The 25,843-nt window shown below is 45.9% G+C and overlaps 1 protein-coding gene across 1 annotated transcript; it reads left to right on the forward strand.

The window, feature by feature from the left end:
• Nucleotides 1–431: 431 nt before the first annotated feature.
• PCID2 (PCI domain containing 2) lies at nucleotides 432–24,599 on the forward strand. The gene is made up of 14 exons (XM_080928442.1): nucleotides 432–470; nucleotides 4,474–4,563; nucleotides 6,263–6,336; nucleotides 7,184–7,249; nucleotides 9,021–9,062; nucleotides 10,883–10,937; nucleotides 14,189–14,292; nucleotides 15,849–15,924; nucleotides 16,729–16,870; nucleotides 20,632–20,732; nucleotides 21,994–22,067; nucleotides 22,201–22,326; nucleotides 23,276–23,399; nucleotides 23,673–24,599. The coding sequence occupies exons 1-14, from the start codon at nucleotides 435–437 to the stop codon at nucleotides 23,760–23,762; spliced, it is 1,200 nt and encodes a 399-aa protein (XP_080784568.1). The 5' UTR covers nucleotides 432–434; the 3' UTR covers nucleotides 23,763–24,599.
• Nucleotides 24,600–25,843: the final 1,244 nt, after the last annotated feature.

Here is a 25,843-nt window from a genome sequence, read left to right on the forward strand (position 1 = left end):
GAACACATCCAGCAGGGGCTAGGAGTGCACGGGACGCGTTCCCAGTGGAATCTGGACTTTTGTTCTGTTTGCTTGACGTTGTAAGAGCCAGGAGCACCTCTGCATACTGAGGGTCGGGGAGTGGGTGAGGGGTACGAGGAATACGGTCACTAGCACACAGACGTGACCAGGGACGCGAGGACACGTTCCCAAGTCTGTTGGGACTCCCCCACGTCAGTCCTCCGTCCTCGCGAGCGCCCCCCCCCCCCCCCCCCGCCGGACCTGAGGCGTCCCAGTGACTTCACTGACAGCTATCAAAAAGAAGTGCTCGCGCCTGCTGGGCTCGGCTTGCGCCACCCGCTCCGGAACCAACTTGCGGAGGCTACAGTGTGGGGACAAGGAAGGTAGACGGACCTGCGCCGGAAGTGAGGCACTTAACGCCCGCGGCCGCTGGTATGGCGCACATCACCATTAACCAGTACCTACAGCAGGTGGGTTTCGCTTGGTATCTTTGCCTACTGGCCCCGGGTTGAGTCTTGGGGCAAAGTCGGGCGGTGCCTGGGGTCCTGCAGCTGGCATCGAGGCTACATGCAACGGGCAGCCTGCCTTGCTCAAAAGTTTCAGGTGCGTCTCGGTGCGCCAGAGGAGGATCAGAGGTGGAGGTAGCAAGATCGGGGTCACTTGTAGAAGCGGTTGTCTGTGTAGCACTGTCTGCACTAAGCACTTTGTGTCTCTTGGCAGCGGTGTCTATCAAAGCTTTGCCCAAAGCCTGCGAATGGCACAGGCAGACAGTGTCGCATCTGGGTGGAGGGTTGTGTTTTTGTTTTCTCCACAAACCTAGAACAGAGGGACTGTTAGGGTGTTGAAGGGGTGAGTCGCACTAGGCAACACACCTGGTGCAAGGGGTAGCCAGATGGTAAAGTCTGATGAACGTTTTAACTGGCTATACTGCTGCTCATGGCTGTACATGTATGAATCTTGGATTTGCACTCAGCACTATTATCAAGACCCTCCTTTTCTGTCCCAAACACCTCAGTTTGGGTACTATAGTACTATAAGTAGTGGCACTGTTGTTGGTGTTGCGTGTGCATATAAATATTCACTTTGATTCCATCACAAGGCCCTCCTTGAAGAGCTCAGTAGGTGGCTAACCCAAGTCTTCTCAGCTCAGAAGCATCAGTTGAAACTCAGATTCTGGTTCTACTGTGCACATATTTAATGCTTAGCAAGATGCTGTTTCTGGAGATCATGCTTGAACTTCAGTGATGTTGTTGTTGGCAGCAGCATGCCCGTTGACAAATTATCTCTCTTTTTTTTTGTTTTTTTTTTATATAAAACAACTATATTTTACAAAACAAAGATAAATGTACAGATTTTAAACATTTTTGCTTAAAATTATACATTTTTTGTCAGTACTTTTTTCAGATTTTAACATAATTTTTACATAAAACTGTATGAATATATTTTTTTAGTCAGTACTTGATTTTTTTCAAGGTTTGATTGTATGCCTTGAAAACTTAATAGTTACAATGAGCTAAAGTACATGTAAAACAAAATGTAACATGGAAATAGTTAAAGTTTTCTTGTTTTGTAAATATTTTTTTTTGTTTTGTTTTCTTTATTTCTTGGACTTCATACAGTCTGTGAGTTGTTTCTGGGGGAGTGCAAGCCTCTGGGGTTAGCATCTCACTATCAGTGACTGCATATTATGTCTGTTCTTTTGTGACTGGGTTATCTCACTCAGTATGATATTCTCTAGATGCAGCCATTTTCTTAAGAATTTGGTTAAGTCATTGTTTCTGGTGGCAGAGTAGTATTCCATTGTGTATATGTACCACAATTTTTGTATCCATTCATCTTCTGAAGGACATCTGGGTTCCTTCCAGCTTCTGGCTATTATAAATAGAGCCGCTATGAACATTGTGGTGCATATATCTTTGTTGTGTATTAAAGTGTCTCTGGGGTATATGCCCAGAAGTGGAATAGCTGGGAAATTATCTCTCTTTACCCATGATTCCTGTGTTAATTTCCCAGTAGCTGTTGGAATAGGGTCGGTTGAATCTTGCCATTCTTGCAGATATATAAGGTAGCCTGTTACTCTTTTGTGGTTGCTTGAGCAGGAATAAAGGTCGTTCTTTCCTGTCATAGGGAACTGTATGCTTGTGCTGGTTCCTGGGGATCCCACTTTTGTAGTGGTGATGTGATGGCCTGCAAGGGGATCCTGCGTATGTTTCAGAGAGAAGCATGGAGCTTGAGTAATCTACCCCTTACAGCAAGGAGAGATGTCTACTTTTTTCCAAGGTCAACCCAGAAGGAAATTTTACTGTTTCCCAAGGTTAACAGCTATAAAACACCTCTAATTCAGAACCCACAGCCAAAGAAGATCATAGACATCATAGCCCTAAGCACGAGGACATTCCCTGTAACCACAATACATGTAGAAGCCTCAGAACTTTGACACTGATGCATGTAACTCTTAATTCTCCACTGCAGATTACTTCTTAGGATTTGTTTTTTGAATCCAGGGTGCAATCATGTTGCACATTGCATATATTCTTGCTGTAGATCACGTGGGGCTGTGAGCTTCCTGTCCTCCAGTCCCTTTTGTGGAGGTGGCTTGCCCTCATGAAAGCCCTTTCCCTAACCAGGTACTGTATCAGTTGGCCAGGATATGATTTTCTGTTTTCCTTTCTATATTGGTTTTCTTTTTATGTGGTTCAAGGGGCTGAAGCTAAGGGTCTTCTGCGTGTGGGCAAGTGCTCTATCATTCATTGAGTCACATCCTAGCCATCTTTCTATATGTATCTGCTATTTGTTTTTTAGGTTAAGGAATAATTTCTGGGCTGTAGAGATGACTCAGAGGTCGTGACACTTGGCGATTTTGCTGAGTACCTGAGTTTAGTTCCCAGCACTCACATGGCAGGTCATAAAATAAAATAAATTAGTCAATTTTTGTGTTTGTTTGCCTTTTAAGATGGGCTCTCTAGTAGACCTGGCTCTCCTGGAACTCAGTAGATTGGGCTGGCCTTGAACTCAGGGATCTGCCTGCCTCTGATTCCCAGGTGCTGGATTAATAGCATGTACCACCAACACCCAGCGAAAATAAAAAATAAAAAATAAATAATAATAAGTAATAAAAATAGTAAGTAATAAAAAGTAAATATCAAAATATAATTTCCCTTATCCTCTTGCTTTAAGAACCATTATGGATATGTATACATAGATGTATGTATGTATTTGAGACAGGGTGTCTGTACATAGTCCTGACTGTTCTGGAACTCACTATGTAGACCCAGCCTCCTTGAGAATACATAGATATAGATCTGCCTGCCTCTGTTTCTCAAGTGCTGGGATTAAAGGCATAGGCTGCCATACAATTATGGATTATTTTAATATCCAGTTATGCTTTATCACCATTGTTACTCCTTCGGAAGCTCACATTTTCTGAAAGCTGTCTGGATCGGTTTCTATGGCTTTTGAGTCTGGCCCCGTCCTTCCTTGAGCCTTTTTGGGGCCATGTTTTTTAAGCTCATCCAAGCCTCTCCTGACACAGTTCTGGCATAAGCCTTGAGGAATGGAACTTATAATGCAAACCTGGTACCAGGTATGCTTGCTGTGGAATTTTAATAGAAAGAATGTTTTCAGTTTTAAGGAACTGTGAGGTGTAAGAGCAGATGGTACCCTGTGGACTGACTAGGACCTGAGAAGACCTCGTGTAACTGGGAGAGATCTGGAGCACACTCTCCTCAGATGTGCCAGCCCAGGATACTGTGCACAGGTGCTGCCTGGAGTATAAATTCATGGCTCAAATGGTAAAGCACCTATGGCAGGTGGCTGGGTGCCAGGGATGAGGTATCTATGGAGTGAGCAGACACTTAAGGAGTACTGGGGACTAATCTCAGGGACTTGCACATGCTAGGACCATGGGGCTTCATCCTCAGCCCCCCACTACTGTTTTAAGATTTTTTTTCTGTTTGTTTGTTTGTTTTTTTAAGATCGGCTTATTAAGGCCTGTTACCACCCTTATTTTCTTCCCCACTCCTAAATTCCTTATGTTATTATTGAGGCAGGACTCAGATAGGGCTTTGTTAGAGGGTCCAGGCTTGTGTGCAGTGTCCTGTGGAGTTGTGCCAGTTGCTAGCTAAGTTGTATTTTATAGGCTTTAGGCACAGTTAAGTGATTATGGATGTACAGAGCTACTGGTGTTAGGCTTACTTACCCCACCATCTCGAAGATCACTGGCAAAGAAAGTCACTTGGGAGTGAACAGTCCTGGGGGCTGCTCCCTGCCTTGTGGGATTCTGGCTTACCTGTTCTCTTATCCTTGGAAAATCACATTTTGAAATAAAGTTGTTTCCCGTGTAACTTTACATTTTGATTATTCTGGCCTCTTTCACAGAGGAGGAAACTGATCTTATGGAATGCAGTTCATTGTTCAGGTCCTGTGAGAAGAGATTTTGTCTACCTGCTCAAGTTTCCCCTTCACTTTTTTCAGGTATATGAAGCCATTGACACCAGAGATGGAGCATCCTGTGCAGAGCTCGTGTCCTTCAAGCACCCTCATGTTGCGAACCCACGGCTCCAGGTAGGTGATAGATATACCCATGGTGTCTAAAGAAAATGGAGAGAGGTGAGGAAATGCTGGCTCTCAGATTCACAGGCGTCCAGGGAGAACTGTGACACAGTCAGTTTTCTGCGCATGTTTACAGTTTGAATAAAAGTAAACTAGCATTTTCACTCATTTGAAAATTTGTAAGTTTCTTGAAGAGAGCCTAGCTCACTTGGCCATTGGCACCCCTATGTGAGAGGGCTATGCTGGGATGACAGGGTCTTGTATGTGTGAGCAAGTAGGTCCATTTGTCAGGACAGTACTCCACTGACCTTTCATCTGATAGGCTCATGCTGGTGGTCACCATCTGAGACAGCTTTTGCAGGAGGAGCTACAAAATGATGATTTTTTTTTTTGTTTTTTGTTTTAGTTTAAATTTAAAATTACACTTATTTGTTTGTTTATGTGTGCATGTATTTGGGCATGCATGTGCCATGGTGTGTGTGTGTTTAGGTCAGGGGACAACTTATGGGAGTTGGTTCTCTTCTTCCCCTGTGTGGGTTCTGGGGATTGAACTAAGGCCATCAGGCTTGGCAGCAAGCCCCTTTTACCTGCTGAGCCTTCTTCCTGGCTTAGAAGAGTGATTTTCTGGTCTTAGCATTCTCCCTTCCCACCTCTGTGTGTAGGTGTGTGGTCTGTCTAACACTGGTGAGTTCTCATTGACTTTTTTTTCCCTGCTAATTCACTTTGCACTAATTTACTATTAGAAAAACAATAGTAGGAATGCATGTATATGCCTAATTCATACATACACTGAGATGGATTGCTGTGGGTTGTGTGGTTATGGAGGCTGAGACGGCCCTTGTGTGACTTGCCATCTTTAGCTGGAGACCCAGAGAAGCCAGTGCTGCCACTGAGCCCTAGGCCTGAGTATAAACCCAGGCCTGCCTGAGATGTGATAGTGTCTCAGCTCAGATCACTGTCACGAGCCACAAAGCTGTGTTCTCTCTTTTTCTGTTGAGCCCCTCAACAGGTTGGTGGGTATCCATTCTGCTGGGTAAGGACATCTCTGTCAACATGGTCACCAGTTCCAGACATCCAGAAATCAATACTCATCCTAGGTGCTTTAAGGCCAGTCAGGTGACGACATATAAAAATTCACCCTCGGAGGTGTGCTCAGCTCATCTAGTCTTCAACAGTGTAAGGAAGGGAAAGTTAGAAATTACTGTTGGCCCTTAGCCCAGCACAGTTATTATTATGGGAAACTGTGCAGTGACTCTTCACATGACATGGTTGCTAACTTGTTGATCTTAGTTATAGAAAGAGCTCTACACCTTGTTTATTAAAGCCATAGGAGTTGTTTATGTGTCTCTTGACTGACTAGCTTTAAGTACTAGAATATGTGTGAGAGTCCATGATATGGACAGTTGAGTAGAAGTCTTGGCTGAGCAAGCCTGGACTTCTGTGTATGCCATGGCATATGTGGGTCAACACTTACAGACACATATTATACACTTACACCTACACACATACACCCCAAATAAAATATGTATGAAAGTGCATAGGATCTTTTCTGGCCTGCAGCAAACAACTGAATTAGATTCTTGGGCTTCTTGAAATACAGATATGGAGCAATGAGCTTCACCTTAGAAGTGCCAGACTGTGAAGTTCTGAGAGCTCATGGATGTCTTTCATGCCTCTAACTTTACTCTGTTCATTTCTCCCTGTGCACTAGATGGCCTCTCCAGAAGAGAAATGCCAGCAAGTTCTGGAGCCCCCTTATGATGAAATGTTTGCGGCTCATTTAAGGTAATCTTTTGACAGGAAGACAAACACACAACAGCTGCATGCCTGTAACACAAGCTGCATGCATGTAACACACCACGTGTTCCCTCTGATTTTTATCATGAACCACTGTTTGCTTGCAGCAGTGAATAATTAACTTGGGAAAGCAGACAAATGTGTCATGTGCCTCTTGTCTCACTTGGTATTCCTGCTGTCTTTGTATTTGCAGTAACTAACTCAGGTCTTGCTTTTCTCGTGACATAATATGGTTTTAGTATCTTTGCCTTATAGGGAAAAAGAAAAGAATCTGAGTTAAGCAAATAAACCAGAGCTTCTCGTTGTTTACTCCAGAGTGTCAGACAGTTCAGACACAGCTGTGCATCCTAAAGCCATGTGCACAGGACTCTGCCTGCCTGCATCCTGCTTACTTCAGAGTAAGCTGGGCCAGGCCTTGAAAGAGTTGGGGATGACCACTATTGTTTCTTGCAGCAAGAGGCTCCCCCTGTTTTCCTAGCTGTATGCTCTCTGCAGTGAGGTTCCAGATTTGGTGATGAGCCAGCTCTGGCTGCCAACAGGAACGTAGAGAGAGTGAGGTCTTTGGAGGCTCACTGACAGTGGAGGGCCATGCTTGTCTGCAGTCCCTTTGCTCAGAGCTGCGGAAGGATTTCCCATTCCTTCCAAGTGCAGTGTCTAAACCCTGTGGGCCTCACTGTCTGTCAGCTGCTTTCAGTCAGTGGTCCCTGGTGCTTCCTTCTGTGGGTCTCTGCCAAGCAACAGCAGGAGCAGGTTGGGCAGGTGTGAGAGAGCTGCACTCTGGGCTGATGTGGCATCCGGGTGCCATGTGTGAGATGCTCTTTGATGTCTTCTCCAGGTGTACCTATGCTGTGGGGAATCACGACTTCATAGAGGCGTACAAGTGCCAGACGGTGATAGTCCAATATCCTTTACCACTCATGTTACTGAGGCTCACAGTGAGGAAACACTGGACCAGTTGTTGAAGCCTTCAGCTAAAAAAGAACTACAATCTCTAGGATTCCTAAGTTTAGCCTGACTCTCAAGACTCACCCAGTTACTTATACAGTAAGGAAGAGCACTGTTCACCATAATGAATTTTATTTATTCATGCTGTACAGTGTTACATGAGGCTGTTTTCATGCCAGTGTATTTACTTTGGGGACAGTCCCTCCCATCCCTTCCATTAGTCCCCTTAATTCTGCAGACAGTTCCCTTTTCCTTAATGTCATTAGTTTATACATGGAGGGTGGTTTTATTTAATTTGGTTGAGAAGAACAAAGTTTGTGTTTGTGTGTAGTGTGTGTACATGAACATGCAGGTACCTGAGCCTCTGCGTACACACAGAGATCAGAAACCAAAAGAGGATGTCTTGCCTCTGCCTTATTGTCTTGAGGCAGGATCTCTCACTAAACTGCAAGTTTACTATTTGGCTAGGCGGCCTGGCCAGCAAGCTTGTAGGATCTACTTGTCTCAGCCTCCCACACTAGGGGTTGGACACTTACAGTCATTTCCAGATGCTTTTAGTACTGAGCCCCAGAAGCATTCTTACCACAGTCATCCCTAGCTCTAAGAATAATGGTTTGTTTGTTTTGTTTATAGACTAGCTGTAAATGGCCTTTGAACTCACAGAGCTCCACTGGCTTCTGCCTCTCAAGTTGTGAGATTAAAGGCCTGCACTACCATGCCCAGCCAAAATAATGTTCTGATAATACTGTTGTATAAGAAGATACCATAGTGAAGCCCATTCTTTTGCATACTAACCTAAAGACTTAATTAAGAAAAGTATTGGAAGTATGCTTTCGGGAACTGGTTAAGTCTTAGTGCCCGTAACCCAGACTAGATAGAGAAGAGTGGACTCACATACTCACGTCACCCTCAGTCCATGATGACAGCATGCTAAATATTTGTGAAGCTCAAAATTTTACTTAATTTTGAAAATGACTGTGTTTAAATACACTAAGAAGAGAATGCAACTATCCAAGTCTCCCTAGAACTTAGAATTCTACCATTGGTAAAATAAGCCTTATAGTACAGATTCTTGACCACCACTTAAATGTAGCTCACAACCAATGGACTCTGAGAAACCAAGTACAGATGTAAAAGAGAAAAATCTCACGATGGGATGGGGAGATAGCTCAGTTGGTAATGAGCTTGCCCCATAAATATAAGGACTTGAATTGGATCATTGGCACCCACAAAAAAGGCAGGTGTGGTGAGTGCTTATAATCCCATCACTGGGTAAGTGGAGACAGGCAGGTCTCTTGGGCTCCTTGGCTAGTCTAATCGATGAGCTTCAGATCCCGGTGAGAGACCATATCTCAGTAAAGGAGGTGATGGCCTGAGGAATGACACCCACGGTTGACCTCTAGCCACCACATATGCACACAGCACGAGCACACACACTTACAGGCATGTACATATATCTTTTTTTTTTTAATCGGGAGACAGGGTCTCACTATGGGGGCTGGCCTGGAACTTTTCTCTCCCAAGCGCTAGGATTAAAGGCGTGCCCCATGCCCATCTGTATGAAGGGAAAGCGTTGAGTCTACTTGGCCGCCGACACATGGATATCTTGTGTTTTCTACCCTCAAGATTTTACAGTCATCAAAAAAGCACACTTTGCCCCTTAGTCTACTTTTACTAAGAGTAGTATTTCTTAAATTTTGTGTGTCGTGCCTTCCTTAACACAGCACATCATTCCTTCGGGCATTCCAGGCTCATAAAGAAGAAAACTGGTAAGCACAAGCAGAGACAGCTGGAGATTAGGCGGTGTCCGTGTGGGCATGGGTTAGACCGACATGGCCAAGTCTGTAGTAAGAGCTACTTCAGTTTCTTATTACCAGACTGTCTCAACCCGCCAGCTCCCAAATAACGACAGACTTACACTTATTTATGAAAGCTCAGGCCTTAGCTTAAGCTATTTCCCAACTCGCTTATAAAACTTAATTAACCCGTTTTCTAATCTGTGGCCTGTTACTTACCTGTTCTCAGTACCAGCACCTGTTTCTTCCTCTGCACCTCACCTCTGACTCTGTCCCAGAGTTCCAAACTCTGGGAAGTCCAGCCTGTCCTTTCCTGCCTTGCTATAGGCCGTGCAGCTCTTTATTGAACCATCCAGAAGGTGGTGAAGAGGATGTTTGCAAAACACTGACAAGTGGTGCTTCATAAAAATAACAATACCAGAGTCCTGTACTCAACTCTGCTGGTACAGAAATCAGCACTTGAGAAATACAAAGACAACCTTTACACAGTGCATAGAAAAGGTTTCTGTTGGGGAAATATTTATAAATACCATGCTTTCCCCTTGTCAGCTTTTACTCTTTGGACTTAGAGAAAGATGAAGCCCACTGTAGGTCTTTTGTATTATCTTAAGCGGTTTTTCCTTGAGTTACAGTACTACCCAGGTCCTTTTATGTGCCAGGCAAGCACTCTGCACTTAGCTCCTAGACCTAACGGGTTTTCTGAGACAGGCTCTCATGCCCTGATTAGCCTCAAACTTAATATAGCAGAAGATGACCTTGAACTTGCTTCCATTGCTTAAGTGCTGTAACTGCAGGCATGTGCCACCACACCTAGTTCATGCCATGCTGGGGACCAAACCCAGGGCCTTGTGCATGCTGAGCAAGTCCTCTACTGACTGAGCTACATCCTTAACCTCCATTTATTTTATGCATGTGAGTACTCTGTAGCTGTTTTCAGATACCAGAAGAGGGCATGGGATTCCATTAGAGATAGTTGTGAGCCACCATGTGGTTGCTGGGAATTGAACTCAGGGCCTCTGGAAGAGCTGTCAGTGCTCTTAACCGCTTAGCCATCTCTCTAGCCCTAGCCTACAATTTTTAAGGGGCAATTATGGGAGAAGTTTGAGGCAGATTCTTTGTAGTTTAGACTAGCCTGATTTTTATCGTCCTGCTCCAACTTCCCAAATTCTGTGATTATAGACAGAAGTATTTTTTTCATGTCTGATACTCCCTCTCCCTCTCTTTCTTCTGATAGGCTTTTTGTCTGTAGCCCTGGCTGTCTTGGAATTTGTTCTGTAGACCAGGCTAGGCTAGCCTCAAACTCAGAGATCCACCTTCCTCTGCTTCCTGAGTACTGGGATTAAAGGCATGCTCTATCAGCAACCAGCTCTACCTTCCTTTTCCAAGTGAAAACTTAGTTTATACACGACTGAAAGCTCAGTGCTATCAGCTAGATGTGCACAGGCCTGTTTGGTGACTGTGTTTTACACATTCTGGCTTCTGCTCAGAGCCTCAGTGTCTTTTAAATGGAGCTCTTTGCTGGTGGTGGGGAGTTAGGGAAGGATAAGGTTCTGGAAGCTCCCAGATAGACTCAGGTCTAGTTCTCTAAGCAGGGTTGGCACAGTGGTGTGGAGTAAGAGTTAAGTATTTGGCCAGGAAGACTGGGGTTGCAGTGTATCTATAACAGATGCAGGACGCGGAGCAGCCATCAGAGTTAGGGAGGTTGTGGACCTGGTTCTGGGTCATAGCCATGGGTGTTGGTGGTAGGATGTTGGCCTTTGAGCTCTTGAGACATGTTTGCTTCTCATCCCCAGGGCTCTGCCTGTCATGTATGCAGTAGCACTTGACCTTCGGATATTTGCCAATAACGTAAGTTCAGTTTCCCATTCCTTTTGCTTTAAGTTAAATAATGTTGGGTGACTATCTACTGCCTAATTTCCAGTTTTGAGGGATGAAGAGGAAGTGGGATATATCTGGTGTAAGGAGGGGAAGACCAGGCGGCTGCTTGGCTGTCCATGCCAACAGACCCTCTCTGTAGAGATGGCGGCCCTCTGAGGTGCTGAGTGGACTGATGTGGAGCAGTTTTGCACCCTCCTTGACTTCTGAGCAGTGGCCTGCACTAAGGACTCAGGTGGTGGCTGAGGGGTGCTGATCCTGGAGTTTACAGTTGGCCTCCCATGGGGAGCAGCATACATCGGCTTTGGAGCCACAGAAGCATCTTTTGGGGCTTAGACCCTTTATGGTTTTAAAAACTGTGATTTCTGGTCCAGACCAGCGCTCTGTTCTCACAGAGCCGGTTGCAGGCCTGGGGATGTTAAGGCTCACGGCTCTGTGACAAGAACCAACCTTCCTGTCTGTTCTGTGAGGGCCTGGAAGGACAACCCAAACGCTACAGGCAGTGATGAGGCCTGTGAAACAGCGTGACTGCCCCATGCAGCAGCATTTGTCAGACTGTCTGCTCCAGTACTCCACAGACAAGTCTGCAGCAGCCAATAGTGGGGCCTTAGCCCCAACCTACTTGCCAGCAAAGAGGTGGTGTCTCTGCTCTCCCACTAACACGAGGCCAGCACAGAGCTACTAAATTGGCGTGTGCATATGGCCTACAGCTTCATACACAGCACCCCAGAAGCCACTGATCCTGAAGAGACTTCCAGCAGACTTCGCAACAGTTGTTGGCTGAGCTGGCCCAGCTTTAAGGTGACTGTCACAGCAGTGCTTCAGTAGCAAGGAGGAGCAGACAAGTGTGACACTGAAGTTCCCAGCAAAGAGCTGCAAGATGCAAAGAACCAAGTGGGACTCTCAGACTGGGGCAACTGAGGAGCAGTAGGGGCTAGAGGGGTGGCTCAGTGGTTATGGATACTGGCTTCCCTTACAGAGGAACTGGGCTTGATGTCCAGCACCCATATGGCCCCTCACAACAGTCTTACTCTAGTCCTGGGGCATCTAATGCCTTCTTCTGCCTCCATGGGTTCCAGATGCACACACGGTGCATAGACATACATGTAGGCAAAACACTCACACACATAAAACAATAGCAATAATGAATCTTTTGGTGGTTAATTTAAACAGACAAGAAAATGGCATTGCCTTGTGTCTCAGACTCTGGGTCCTGCTGCATCTGAGTCACTCCATTGTAATGCGCTGTACTGTAGAGGCATTTGAGAATGGAAAGGGAGGCGTACTTCTATAGCCTTTCAGATCGCTACAGACTACTTGTTCTAGACATGACCAAAGCCCCCAGAAACATATATGTGTGTGTGTGTGTGTGTGTGTGTGTGTGTGTGTGTTCGCACTCACATGCTTAAGGAGGAAGAGGCAGCCACAGATGTCATGGTTTTGTGACGGGGTCTTATCAGCCTGGAACTTGCTTACTAGGTAGGCTAGGTTGGCTGGCTGGGATATACAAGCATATGCACCATGTTTTGTGTTGTGTTGTGTTGTGTTGTTGGTGTTTAAACCATGTTCTGGGAATCTAACCCAGGACCCGTACTTATAAGGCAGCCGTTTCACTGTCTGAGCTGCCCCTTAGGCCCTGAAGCGTGTCTTGAAGGGTAGCACATTGTGGCTCCCCCATGGTTGCTTAGCCTGCCTTCTCATAGAGCCCAGGACCATGTCTGGGCATGGCACTGCCTACACTGAGCTGGGCCCTCCCACATCAATCACTGCTTAGGAGAGACCTCAGTGGGCATCTTGCCATCGCCTCAAGCCCTCTTCATCCTGCATGTGGTACTGATCTTCCACCAAACTGCATGATATGTGGTTTTGTTATGTTCTGTTTCGGTCTATTCCGACTGTGGTAACAGTGTATGTGCCATGGACTGGCTGGGTATAGACAGCATGTTCATATCTCTGATAAGGAGACTAACACTCCAACGCCAATCACAGGCAGTTTGTGTGTCGAGTGAAACTGCTGTTTCTGTTTCACTGATGGTGTCCTTTTGCTTAGTCCTCGTGGTTGGAGGCTCCCTGCCCCACCTCCATTTAAAGACTTACTTGTATTTTTTAATTATATGTAGGTATGTGTGTCTGTGAGTGTGGTTGCCTGTGAAGGGTGTTAGATCTCCTGGAGCTAGAGTCATGGGAGTTGTGAGCTAACAGGGGTGCTGGGAACCCACCTTGGGTGCTTTGTTAGAGCAGAATGTACTCCTAACCACTGAGGCATCTCTTTAGCCCAGTTCTCAACCTCTGGGTCAAGACACCATCTGTGGGTCACTTATCAGATATTCTGCATATCAGCCATTTACATTATAATAGTAGCATAATTACAGTTATGAAGTAGCAATGAAAATAATGTTATTGTTGGTGGTCACACAGCATGAGGAGCTGTGTTAAAGGTTGAGAGCCAGTGCTCTAGTCCTTCTGGGGCCTCGTGCATAAAGGCATGAGCCCATTCACCAGAGCCTCCTCCAGACCAGATCACCCTCCTAAATCCCTTATTCCTTAAAAGCTTTCAGCTTCTGAACCAGCTTCAGAAGTGGGGAGAGTCTGGTTCTCTTCCTCGTTTAGCAGGTTTTGTTCAGGGCTGGACTGCTATGCACAGAAGGGAAGGTCAGAGACCAATGCAAGAGAAAGTTGCTCAGTCCTGTTCTTTAGATCAAGGCTGGAGTTCCAGTTTGCTGTTTATTGCTATGATAACACCATTGCCAGAAGCACCCTGCATCATAGGCCATCATTAAAGCAAGTTGGGGCAGGAGCTGAAGCAGCAGCCACAGAGGGGTGCTGCTTACTGGTTTGCTCCCATGGCTTGCTCAGCCTGCCTTCCCATAGAACCCAGGACCACTAGCCCAGTGATGGCACTGTCTACAGTGAGGCAGGCCCTCCTCCATCTGCCACTAATTCGGAAAATACCTCAGAGACTGGACTATAGGTACACATGGAAACATTGTCTTAATAAAGATTTCCTCTTCCCAGACAAAAACCAACCAGGCCAACTGGGGCTGGTGTCAGCTTGACTTAAGAACAGATATGGGAAAATATATATACTTCTCAGTTTTTAAAAATTGTGTGTCTGAGAAGGGCTGGTTTACACTGGCTATTCCTCAGTGCTTACACCATTGGAGACTTGCACCATTAATTTACCTCTGTTTGCTTTAAAAAGTAAATCCCTTTTGTATCGTTAGGCAGATCAGCAGTTGGTAAAGAAAGGGAAGAGCAAAGTTGGAGACATGCTGGAGAAAGCCGCTGAGCTGCTGATGAGCTGCTTCCGAGTCTGTGCCAGTGACACGTAAGTGAGGTCTGCGGCTGGCTCTGTGAAGGAAGGGGAAGGCTCCCGTGCTGTTAGAGCATCTGTCCACACCTTCCTGCTGAAGCTTTGAGGTCTCTGCAGGGGCTCGCAGCTTGGCCTTTTCTCTTTGTCAGTGTTCTGAGCAGCACCCTGTCTGGCTCACGGTTTTTTCAGCCAGGCCCCCACTCTTGCTCCCTGGGGTACACTGAGCTTCTCTCCTGTCACTGACATGAGCATTGCTCTGTCTAGGGAGGCTTTAATCTCCTGTAGACAGTTCATTAGTGATTGGTTTGTTGGATTCTCTTGTTCTTTTATTTTCTGTGTTTGCAAGACAGGGTTTCTCTCTGTGTATCCCTGGCTGTCCTGGAGCCCAGGCTGTCTCAAACTCAGAGATCCTCTTGACTCTGCGTCCTAGGTGTTGCATGGCTTGTTATATTTTTTAGTATTTAATTTTTTATATTCTTTTGCTCACCCCCGTCTTTAATTTTGTGTAATTTGTCTTAGCTGATTCGAAACATAGATGGTTTAACTTTTTTTCTTAACCTCTGTCAAAAAGAGTTTCCATCTTTCCTTAAAACTCCATCTCCACCATCATATAACCGTGTTATTCCATTATGAGTTTACAGGAAGTGTGCGTGTGCATGCACTGAGTTGAGTATGTTTATGCTATATTACCCTCGCTGCCCTCCCATGGCTGAAGGTCTGAGCTGTCTCCAGGCTTCTCTTTCTCTACTTAGCTGGTTTGTGCTTTATGATTGGAGACCTTGGCTGTCTTTTAGCTCTCTGCCCCCCACCCTTCTTTGTGTCCTTCTGTGATTAGAGGTCTCTGCTGTTTTCTCACCTCTCAGTACCAGTCTTACCTGACTGTCCTGTAGGTAATGGTCTCAGCCATCTCCAGGCTCTCAGCACCCAGCCCACAGTGGATGGAATTTCCACCCGTAAGCTCCCACAGTGCATTGCACTTAGCACTGTCACGTTTGGTTGCTTATGACTAGAGATAAAGAAGACCTGAGGAGGGCTCCTGTCTATCACCATCCCATTCCTATCAGTAGCTTGCTTGATACCTGTTTATTGAATGGGCAGTTGGAAGTCTGCATGGCCTGTGGTTCTGCACAGCAGGACCTCCTTGACCTTTGGACTGTCAGTGGTTCTGTGCTGAGTTTGACATTGGCACCTTTGCTAGGGCCTGGCCAGCAGTGTCCTGGTGTTTCCTCACCAGGGCCACTCAGCTGTTACTTATCGTAATGTCACCCGCCGGAGCTTCTGCAGTGGCTCCCGCCCTGAGCTCCTCCTTATATTTAAGGAGGATTGTTGTGGTGGCTGTGTTGCTAGGAAGGAAAATGTTCTCCTGAAAATGCCTTCTAACAATTTCCATCTCCACAGTTCTGCTGGTGCTGCAGAGGAGCTCCAGCTGTTTAACTGGGATTAGGATTCTTGGGTTGTTTTTCCTTTGCTTGGCAGATATAATGAACTTCACTGATAGGGCTTTATCTCACAGTAGTAACGTGTCCTGCAGTTTGTTTGTAATTGATCCTGTTTGTTTGCTTTTTCTGCAGTCGTGCTGGCATAGAGGACTCTAAGAAGTGGGGAATGCTGTTCCTGGTGAACCAGCTATTTAAAATCTACTTTAAGGTTTGCTTTGCATGAATTTTTGTAAAGTCTTGTTTCCTATCTGCCTAGATAAATTATTGGTTTAGTTTGCCTTCTGACATGTATGAGGAAGAGATACTAAGCACATCCACATTAATAATCCTAATTGCTGGTAGTCATTCTATGCCTCCAAGAGCATGGCTCTGTTTTAAATGCAAGGACCAGAGCTCAATGTTGAGAGCCCCCACAGCATTCTTCATTACAGGATCTATCCTGTGCCACAAAAGCAAGTAAGACCTGAAGGATCCTGAAGATCAGATTTAGGATAGCTCATGGAAATGCAGCTACTTCAGACATAGGCCCTGAGCACTGAGTGAGCAGCCCTGTGGAGATGGAAGTGCTGTGCATTTAGTAACTGGTCCTTGGGATGGAGCTGGGCTCTGGGTGTATTCGTTCTGGGTTGTAATAACAACTTTATAGGATTAGGGGGATATGGAGACATATGGATGGACAAAGGAATTAAGTTTTGCTTCATAAAGACAAGTGGGCAAAGGGCAGCCTGTCCCACTTCACTTAGAATCTGTCTTTCATTTCATGAGACATTTAGTTTGACTTTGCCAGTGTGCGACTTCTTCCTCGGGCATTGGCTCTTGCTACCCTCACGGGGTCCAAGTTTTGAGGTTGTATATTGTCTGTACCAAATAGTTTCTGTTTTTTTACAGAAATGTTGATGACTTTGAAATTCATGTTAAAAAAAGTAAAACAGAAGGTCATGTCTGTCTTTCCATCTGCCAGTTCTGTTGATATTGCCTATGGATGTTTTAAATGGCTTCTTCTTCATCATAGATCAACAAACTCCATCTGTGTAAACCTCTTATCAGAGCCATCGATAGCTCGAATCTCAAAGATGACTACAGCACAGCGCAGAGGACCACATATAAGTACTACGTGGGGCGCAAGGCCATGTTCGACAGCGACTTCAAGCAAGGTATGCTGGTAGCTCTGTCAGCGCTCTGGGGATGCGTTCTGTCATCCTGGACTGACTCTGATGGTCTCAGAGAGTATAGTGACTGTTCATTAAGGTGAGATGTGTGTTAATCCATGTCCCAATGGGGAGAGAGAGACAGAGTCACAGACAGAGAACAAGCCCAAGCAGGCGTTCAGTTCCCTGGGGCTAGAGTTACAGGTGGTTGTGAGCTGCCATGTGGGTCTGGGAACTGAACTTGGGTCCTTTGGAAAAGCAGGAAGCACTTTTGACGACTTATTCATCTGTCCAGTCCTGTCTTTGCTTTGTTTTTTGAGACAGGGTCTTATTCACAGGCTGTCCTGGAATTCTCTGTGTGACCAAGACTAGCCTCAAATTCATGGTTATCCTCCTGCCTCAGGCAGGAGTGTCCTGGGATTACAGGGATGAGGTACCACACCTAGATTTATTGTACTTTTGAAATTTATTATTTTGTGTGTGCATGTGTGTGGAGTGATTTTTGGTCTGTGCCGTGGCTTGTGCATGGGAGGCAGATGACAATTGTGGGGTTGACTCTCCCTCACATTTCCATGGGTCTCAGGACTTACCTCAGCTTTTCAGGACTTAACTCAGCTTCCCAGGCTTCATAACAAGCCCTGTCTGTGTTCAGCCACCTTGCTGTCTACTATCTGTTTGGTTTTTATTTGTTTGTTTGTTTGTTTGTTTGTTTTTCTTCTTTTAAAACCTTTTTATTGAATATTTTATGTATTTACATTTCAAATGTTATCCCCTTTCCCTCTCCCATTCTTTCCCCTTCCCTTGCTTCCATGAAGATGCTCCTACTTTTATTATTATTATTATTGGATATTCTCTGCATTTACATTTCAGATGTTATCCCCTTTTCCCCCACTTCCATCCCTCCTCCCCTCCCATTGCCTTCATGAAGGTGCTCCCTCTCCCACCTCAACACCTTGGTGTTCCCCTACTCGGGGAAAATGAGCCTTCGATGGACCAAAGGCCTCTCCTCCCATTGATGCCAGACAATACTATTCTCTGTTACATGTGCCGCTGTGGTCATGGGTCTCTCCACGTGAACTCATTGGTTGGTGTTTTAGTCCCTGGGAGCTGTGGTGGGTGTGGTTAGTTGATCACTTTGTTCTTCCCATGGGGTTGCAGCTCCTGTCAGATCCTTCAGTATCAGTCTGGCTCTGGCAGAGCCTCTGAGGAGGCGTCCATATCAAGTTCCTACCAGTAAGCACTACTTGGGTAGTTCTCTTTTTAAGACTGATTTACATAATGACTATATTGATTTGCATTTCCACCAGTAGTAAATAAGGGTTTTTCTTTTCCCACATCATCTCTCATATTTGCTGACAAATTTCTTTTTTAAAAAATACTTTTTAAGATTCATTTTATTTTTGAGTTAATTACATGTATGTGTATTGGGTGAGGGGAGGTATTTGCATGCCTTGTTCATAGGCAGAAGCTTCAGATCTGGAGCTGCAGTTATAGGTATTTAGGAGCTGCCAGATGTAGGTGCTAGAGCCTGGGAACCGAACTCGGGTTCTTTGGGAGAATAGTATGGGCTCATACCTCTTAGCCATCTCTCCAAGACAGATGACAGACTTTGCAATGGCAGCCGTTCTGACTGTGGTGAGTTGCAACGTCAAAATTAGTTTAGTGTGCATCATCCAATGCCCTGTTTCTAAGATGGCAGTGTACTCCTCCAGGAAATAGCAGGACGTTAGCATCGGAGGGGTGGTTGCTTAGCTTCCTTAGCTGTCGGGCCTGAGGTTCTGTGACAGCAAAGGACCGCACCCTCGGTGGGGACTGCTTTGCTTGAGTTCTCACTTCGGGCTGGCAGTGTCTTCTTCCTTTTCCCCTGTATTCTTAGTAGACAATCAGATTTTTACAGAAGGGGTTTCCTTGATTATTGCCTATTTCTCCCTCTTAAACAGAAAGCCTCAGTTAGGAGCATTAGAGATGACATCGTATGTGGTGTTCCTGAGAAAGGCCAATGATATTTTGGGAACCCTAATACAGCCAGGATTGGTGTATCCACACTGCCACCCAGCACTTTCTTTCCCAGTTCTTCCAATTTACTTTAAACCTGAATGGTCGTAAACCTTTGGGGTTGCTGAACTATTTTGTGTTCTGAAAAAGACTAGCCATGTTCCTGAATATTCTGTCTTAAGCTTTGCTTGGAAACCATCCATCCATCCATCTCATCCATCTTCCCTTATTTCCTTCCTTCCTTTCTCTTAAAAAATTAATTTCTTGAGAATTCCATACAGTGTGTTTTGAGTATGTTCATTCCTCCCAAGTACGTCCCTGGCCTTATCTCTTTGTTCGTTTATAAAATAATGTTTGTCTCAGAACCTCCTTATCATTTGTCTTCCTGTTTTAGTTCCTGGGTCCTGAGGTCACAGGACCTTCACACCCACTGTCTGGTTCATTCCCTTCCCTCCCTTCCTTCCATCAGCTTTTTCTTTTCTTTAAGATTTTTTTTTTTTAATTGAGTGTTGCCTGCATGTATGTAGGAGTGCACCATGTTCATGTAGGGTCCATCCAGGCCAGAAACGGTGTCTGATTTTTTGGAACAGAAGTTACAAATATTTGTGAGCCCCCCAGTGTAGGTTTTAGAACCAAACCTGAGTTCTCTGAGAGAGCTCTTAACAAAACAGAACGCACACAGAAACATAACAAGTCAGTGAATGCTGCCCATGTATGTATTCTTGGCTATGGGCTCTCCACTACATTTTCACCTAAAGGACCACACTAGGGACATGCTGACTGGAGTGATGCGCTAGCTGTGGTTGTCTTTGCCGATGGCCATGCCTCTGCGGGCTTCTTAGTGACACAGCTTGGGGTAGATGACACAGGCCTGCCCCAGTGACAGTTACCTCCAGGTGTGAGATTAGCGCTTCACTTTGGCATAGCCACACTATTTGGGAGCAGAGTTGGCTCTCAATGCAGACTTCTTTAGCTCCAGACTGCAGTCTGTGTGGTGACCTGTGCTTCCAAACATATTTGTTGTTTTGTACTCAGTGGCCTAACAATGCAGGAGAGACTTCATCGTCCATGCAGTTCTTACCTGTGCAGGGAAGTCTGTCTCCCAACACTGCCCTCCTCTGACCCTTGAGGCTATGCACCTGAGGAAAGACTTGTTCCTGCTCACCATCTTAGCAGATCTCATTAGTAGGTCAACCCTCTGAGATCTATGCTGGCTGCTACTGGATAGTCTGCATGAGGGTAGGGTCTCTTGGCAAACTGAATATTTACTTTCTGTATTCTTCAATCTATTAGATTCAGACTCTTTACCTGAAATGAGAGCCCCTTTAAAAGTTGTGGGCAGGACAGGCTTAGATTCCAGGTTACTAGATGGCATTTAAGCACAGTGGTTTTAAGTGGAAGGCACTCTGTGCTGCCCACAGTGGGCTTTCTCACCTCTGAGTCCTGAGCAGTGCTTTACAGGTGCTGCATTTGTGTTTCCCAGCCTGAACAGTAATCTACTGACTTGCAGATGACCATAGCAAATAGAATCTCAGCAGAAGTTAGTGTACATAGTTTCCTGTTAACTGTGCCATCTCTAACACCCTGGCAAATTCTTGTTGAATTTTGGGCTGTTGTTTTTATGTAAGAAAAGTCACTGGTACAGAAATGAAGCAGGACTGCTGTCACTGTGGGAAAGGGAAGCGTCCCTGCCTGTTGCAGAGGAAGAATGGGGAGAGGGGTAAGCGTGCTGGGCTGCGTGCTCGGATCTGATGGGGGCCTGCTCTCTGCAGCTGAGGAGTACCTGTCGTTTGCCTTTGAGCACTGCCATCGCTCCAGCCAGAAGAACAAGAGGATGATTCTGATCTACCTGCTGCCAGTGAAGATGCTGCTGGTGAGTGGGGCAGTCTGTAGCTCACTGTAGGTGCTTGTGCTGAGGGGTGTGCTGGCCCTGACTACAGCCAGAGCAGAGCTTGCACGTGTCTGCACTGTACCCACACAGCTCCGAGTCCTTCCAGGCGAGCTTTGTTGTGTTTACTTCTCTTGACAGAAACTGTACTGTAGTCACGTAACAAGTGAAGCAGCGTGGGCTACGTATGTTTCTTCTTAGAGGCTAAATTCATTTCAGTGAGTTCACTAGAAAGGAAAAATCTCCGTTCTAGTCTGCCTGTGAGAATCCAGGTTAGCTTCAAACTTAATGTAACCTAGACTGTCCTTGAACTCTGGTCCTCTGCCTCCACTTCCCAGTTGATGGGGTTGCAGGTGCACGTCCCCTCGAAGGCCAGTGGTACTGGAGCAGGAGAGCCACATAGGCAGATGCACCAGTCAGTTGGTATAGTGTCAAAGCAAAGTGCCTCTTTTTCATAGCTGAGGCTGACACATAGCTGGGGGGCAAACAGTGCTGCTTGTGGCTAAGACAACAGTCCAGAGTGTCCTGTAAAGACAGGACAGCAGTGAGGCCGCTCCTCTCCCACCTTCAGTCCCGCTGAAGGTGAGCTAACCATTGTCCGCTAACTCCCCTGCTAGACGTCCTCATCCCCAGCCCCGTGCTTGCTCTGGCATCTCTTAAGTGACAGAGTACATGGGAAGGTCACGATTGAGGTCATACCCACCAAGTGGAAAAACTGGTACCCAGGCTTCCTTATTTCTTGGCCAGAGTTGCTGTTCTCTGCTTACTGTTTATTGGCGTTTTATGTTTCTCTGTGTGGCTGTGCAGACAGCAGTGCTCACAGAGCTCAGAGGTGACTGTCCCTCCTTCTGCTTTGTGGACTCCGGTCATCAGGTGTGGTGACAGGTGTCTTGACCTGCTCAGCCTTCTATCTAGTACAGCCTGGGCTGTTAAAGCCTTGTTCAGCTTCTTACATTTGGTTTGCTATGCTTTTGCTTGTTTCTTTGTTTAAAGGTAATTTCTTGATAAAATTCTTAGTAGGAATGTTGGGACTGGAGAGATGGCTCAGGGATTAAGAGTGTTTGCAGACATTTGGAATTGGGTGCCCAGCATCTGTCTGGTAGCTGACTGGAACTCCAACTCTGGAGGATGAAATGCTCTCTCTGGCCTCTGGGCACCTGCACATATGTAGCATACACTATAGATATATATATATTCTTTAAAAGTGAAAGTGTTCCTGTTACAGAAAGATACCTTTCTGTCTTAGGGTCACATGCCAACCATCGAGCTCCTGAGGAAATACCACCTGATGCAGTTTTCAGAAGTGACCAAAGCCGTCAGGTAGGACCATGCTTTCACACTGTGGTAAGAACAAGAGGCTAATAGATATTGCACACATGTTGTCCTGGAAACCATGTTGACCTTTCCTTCTGCGATTTTGCTCTGTCATCCACTGGTGTTTTTCCTTGCCCAGTGAGGGCAATTTGCTGCTGCTCAATGAGGCGCTGGCAAAGCATGAGACTTTCTTCATCCGCTGTGGCATCTTCCTCATCCTGGAGAAGCTGAAGATCATCACTTACAGGAACCTCTTCAAGAAAGTGTGAGTGCCTGGGGACCACAGTGAGCAAAATGCTATTGTGCAAGCATGTGGGCCGGGGCTTGGAGCCCAGAATCCATGTCAAAGCTGGAAGCTTGCAGGCCAGATTGGGCGTCTTAGGTGTAAAAACAGCAGAGACAAGGAGAGCCTCTTGCAGCAAGGTGGAAGGCAAGAACTGACCCTGAGGTTGTTCTCTGAACTCTACATACACACCTGCATTCTCACAAATATACACCCTTCATACACACAGACACACCCACACACACATCAGTGCAGAAAAGAAAGGGGGCTGCCTTGCAAAGATGATACAGCCTATTGTGGCCTATGGGGACAACATCCTGATCCTCTTGGGACAGAGGCAGTCCCTAAGGCTGTCTAATGACGTAGCTTGACAACAGACTCAACATGAGCTTGGGGTGCCAGACGCCCACCTGTCTTCACTATGGAACTGTTGTCCTCTTTCCTTTTCTACTGTGGCAGCTGTCTTATCCTGACACCACTGTGTGTGTCAGGGAGTTAAATGTGATAGTTCCTTTTCCTGTGTGTGATGCTGAACGGTAGCTCTTCTGAGGCCTTATCCCAGCCGCTCTCAGAGTCCTTTTTTACAGCTGAAGGCAGTCTATCAGAGATAGTAAGAAGAAGCTGAAATCTCAGGACATCTCAGCTTATTGACTTATGACAAAGTATGCATTGAAGATTTAATAAATACTCAGGAAATATCTAAAATGTTCTATTCATACAGTGGCTGCTTATAATATGAAGCTTATATACTATTCTGTTTAGTAGCTATTGTTTTGTGAAACTGTGTTTTAGGTGTATCTAATCAGTAAGAACTTAAAATATGTGTGACCATTTGCTCACCAGATGATGTCATTTCCTGTCCTCCGGCTCTTCCTCTTGTCCCTGAAGTACTGAATCCTGTTGTTACCTACTGCGTTTCTTTTCTTTGTAGATATTTGTTACTCAAAACACATCAGCTATCTCTAGATGCCTTTTTGGTTGCTTTAAAGTTCATGCATGTGGAAGATGTGGACATTGATGAGGTCCAGTGCATTCTGGCCAACTTGATACATATGGTGCGTGAGTCTTTGCTTGCTCTCAGCGGGGCTGTGATAATGTGACAGTGTCACCAGAAGACCTTTTCTATTAGGAGGGCATTTTCTAGTAGAACTGATTTTTTTCCCCCTAAATACTATTCAGAAGGCATTGTGTGGGTCAGTGTTGAGGAATATAACCCGTATTAGCATGTTCTCTGCCACATGTGTCCCCAGGGAAGGGGTTTACATCATCATGACATGGTTGATGTGACTGAGACTCTGAAGTGTGAGCCCATATCTTTTCTGTTTCAGGGCCACATTAAAGGCTACATCTCCCATCAGCATCAGAAACTGGTTGTCAGCAAGCAAAACCCTTTCCCTCCACTGTCCACGGTGTGCTGATGCCCAGGCCCTGCAGATGGGATGTGGTCCTGCTACAGCTGTCCTCTGTAGCTCAAGTCTTCCGGCTCTTCCCCAGCCAGAGGCAGTGGCCAGCACCTGAGGGGCTAACCGTGTTCTCCATTGTCCTAACTCATGCCAGCCTCGCCAAGATCTGGGATTCTTTTTCAAGATGGACAAATATCCTGCTGCTGGCCTGTGGTGCTTGTGAGCTTCTGGGAAGGAAACAGCTATCCTTCAGTTTTATGTTGTTTGTGGAGGCTGTCTTTGTAACATTTTTGTAAAGTTTTCTTTCTTTTTAAAAAAGGTAATCCAACTTTATTCAATTGGCACATTTGTTATTGTATGTTAAATGATGCATCTATTTTCATATGCAGAATGTCAGCATTTTGTGAGCTCAAAATGCTTGATTAACTTAAAAGTAAAATTTAGGGGGTGGGGAGATGGTTCAGTCAGGAATAGCTGAAGGGTCCATGGCCTTCTTCAGCCTCCATGGGCTCTTGCACACGTGTGTGCATAAGCTCACTCAGGCAAACAGGCATACATACATGAATAAATCTCTTTTCTAAGAAAAGCAGAATTTAGTCTGATGTAAATTTTCCACTCTCGGCTTATTTTCTGACAGTCCTGAAGGCTGGGAGACTAAGACGAGGCTTGGCTGCTGGGCTCTGGGAATGGCCCCTGGCCTCTCTTCCTGTCCCACAGCCACTCTGCTGTCAGGCCCCCACTTTGCAGCTGCATCAAACCCTTCCTCTAGACAGTCAGCTTGGGCAGGGCTTCAGCAGAAGGTTCTGGGCACAGTGCATCATGCAGCACTGGAGACGCCGCCACCGCTGCTGCTTCCTTTTCTTCTTCCTCTTCTTTTTTTAAATAAATAGTTTATTTATTTTATGTGCATTGGTGTTTTGTCTGTATGTATGTCTGTTTGAGGGGTCAGATCCTGGAGTTATAGTTATAAACAGCCATGTGGTCGCTGGGAATTGAACCCAGGTTCTCTGGAAGAGCAGCCAGTGCTCTTAATCACTGAGCCATCACTGCAGCCCCAATACTACAACTTCTTAGGAGTGTACATTTCCTCTGTGTATTGTTTATTTTGTTCATTTGTCCATCCATCCATCATCTATGTATTTGTCTGTCTGTCTGTCTGTCTATCTATCTATCTATCTATCTATCTATCTATCCTATCTATCTGAGGTGGGATCTTTTTATATAGCCTGGCTGGTCTGGAACTCAGTGTAGACCATGCTTTCTCATGATGTGTCTCTTCTGTGTCTCCAGACCAAGTGCTTGGGATTACAGGTGTATGCTACCGTGTGAGGCTTGTGTCCCCCTGTTTATGAGACATGCACTAAGGAAGGAGAGGTAACTGTTTGCTAGTCTCTGCAGAGCTGGAGTCAGAAGCCGCCCCTTGTGCTGATGAGCTATGGTGGAACTTATGTGTTCACACAGGGCATGGTGCAGGGCTTCCCCTTCTGTGGCTGCTTCATTAGCATCCTCTTGCAAGATTAGGCACCAACATTCTGACTTTGCTCAAATCTTTGCCTGGTCAGGACTTTGTGGCTTTTGGCATCTGCTCCATGTGATGGGAAATATGTCCTGGGGGTTAGAAGGTGGCTCACTCCTATGGTTGGGGTGGACTTGGACACACTGGGCTCAGTGAGGTGTACAGGGGCAGCCTGTATTCCCGTGTGCTCATCTCCAGAAGCTGAAGCTAGGCTCCAGAGCAGGACAAAAGTAGTGCCTTGTGTTAGGAATTGTTCCACTTTCCAGACGAGAACATTTCCAGTGCCATGTTCCTGGTCATGCCACATGACCCCAAGACCTGTTCTCTGAACCAGTAGCCACCTGGCATTGAGTAGGGTCCCTAGCTGGCAGAGCTGATGCCCTCTACCAAGGCTGAGCCTGCCCTCCCGTGTCGTCTGTGCACACATCTATGGTGTCACCACCTGCAGAGCTACCTTGAGAGGCTGACCCGATAAAGTGGTGTCCTTGCAACTATTAAAATATTGGGGTTGCTACAAGCATCCTGGATCCCATCTTTCTGAGTTTAGAAGCAACAGAACCAACTGTTCAGGCTGCTCTAG

This window comes from Micromys minutus (assembly GCF_963924665.1).
Source record: "Micromys minutus genome assembly, chromosome: 14".
Classification (NCBI taxonomy): domain Eukaryota; kingdom Metazoa; phylum Chordata; class Mammalia; order Rodentia; family Muridae; genus Micromys; species Micromys minutus.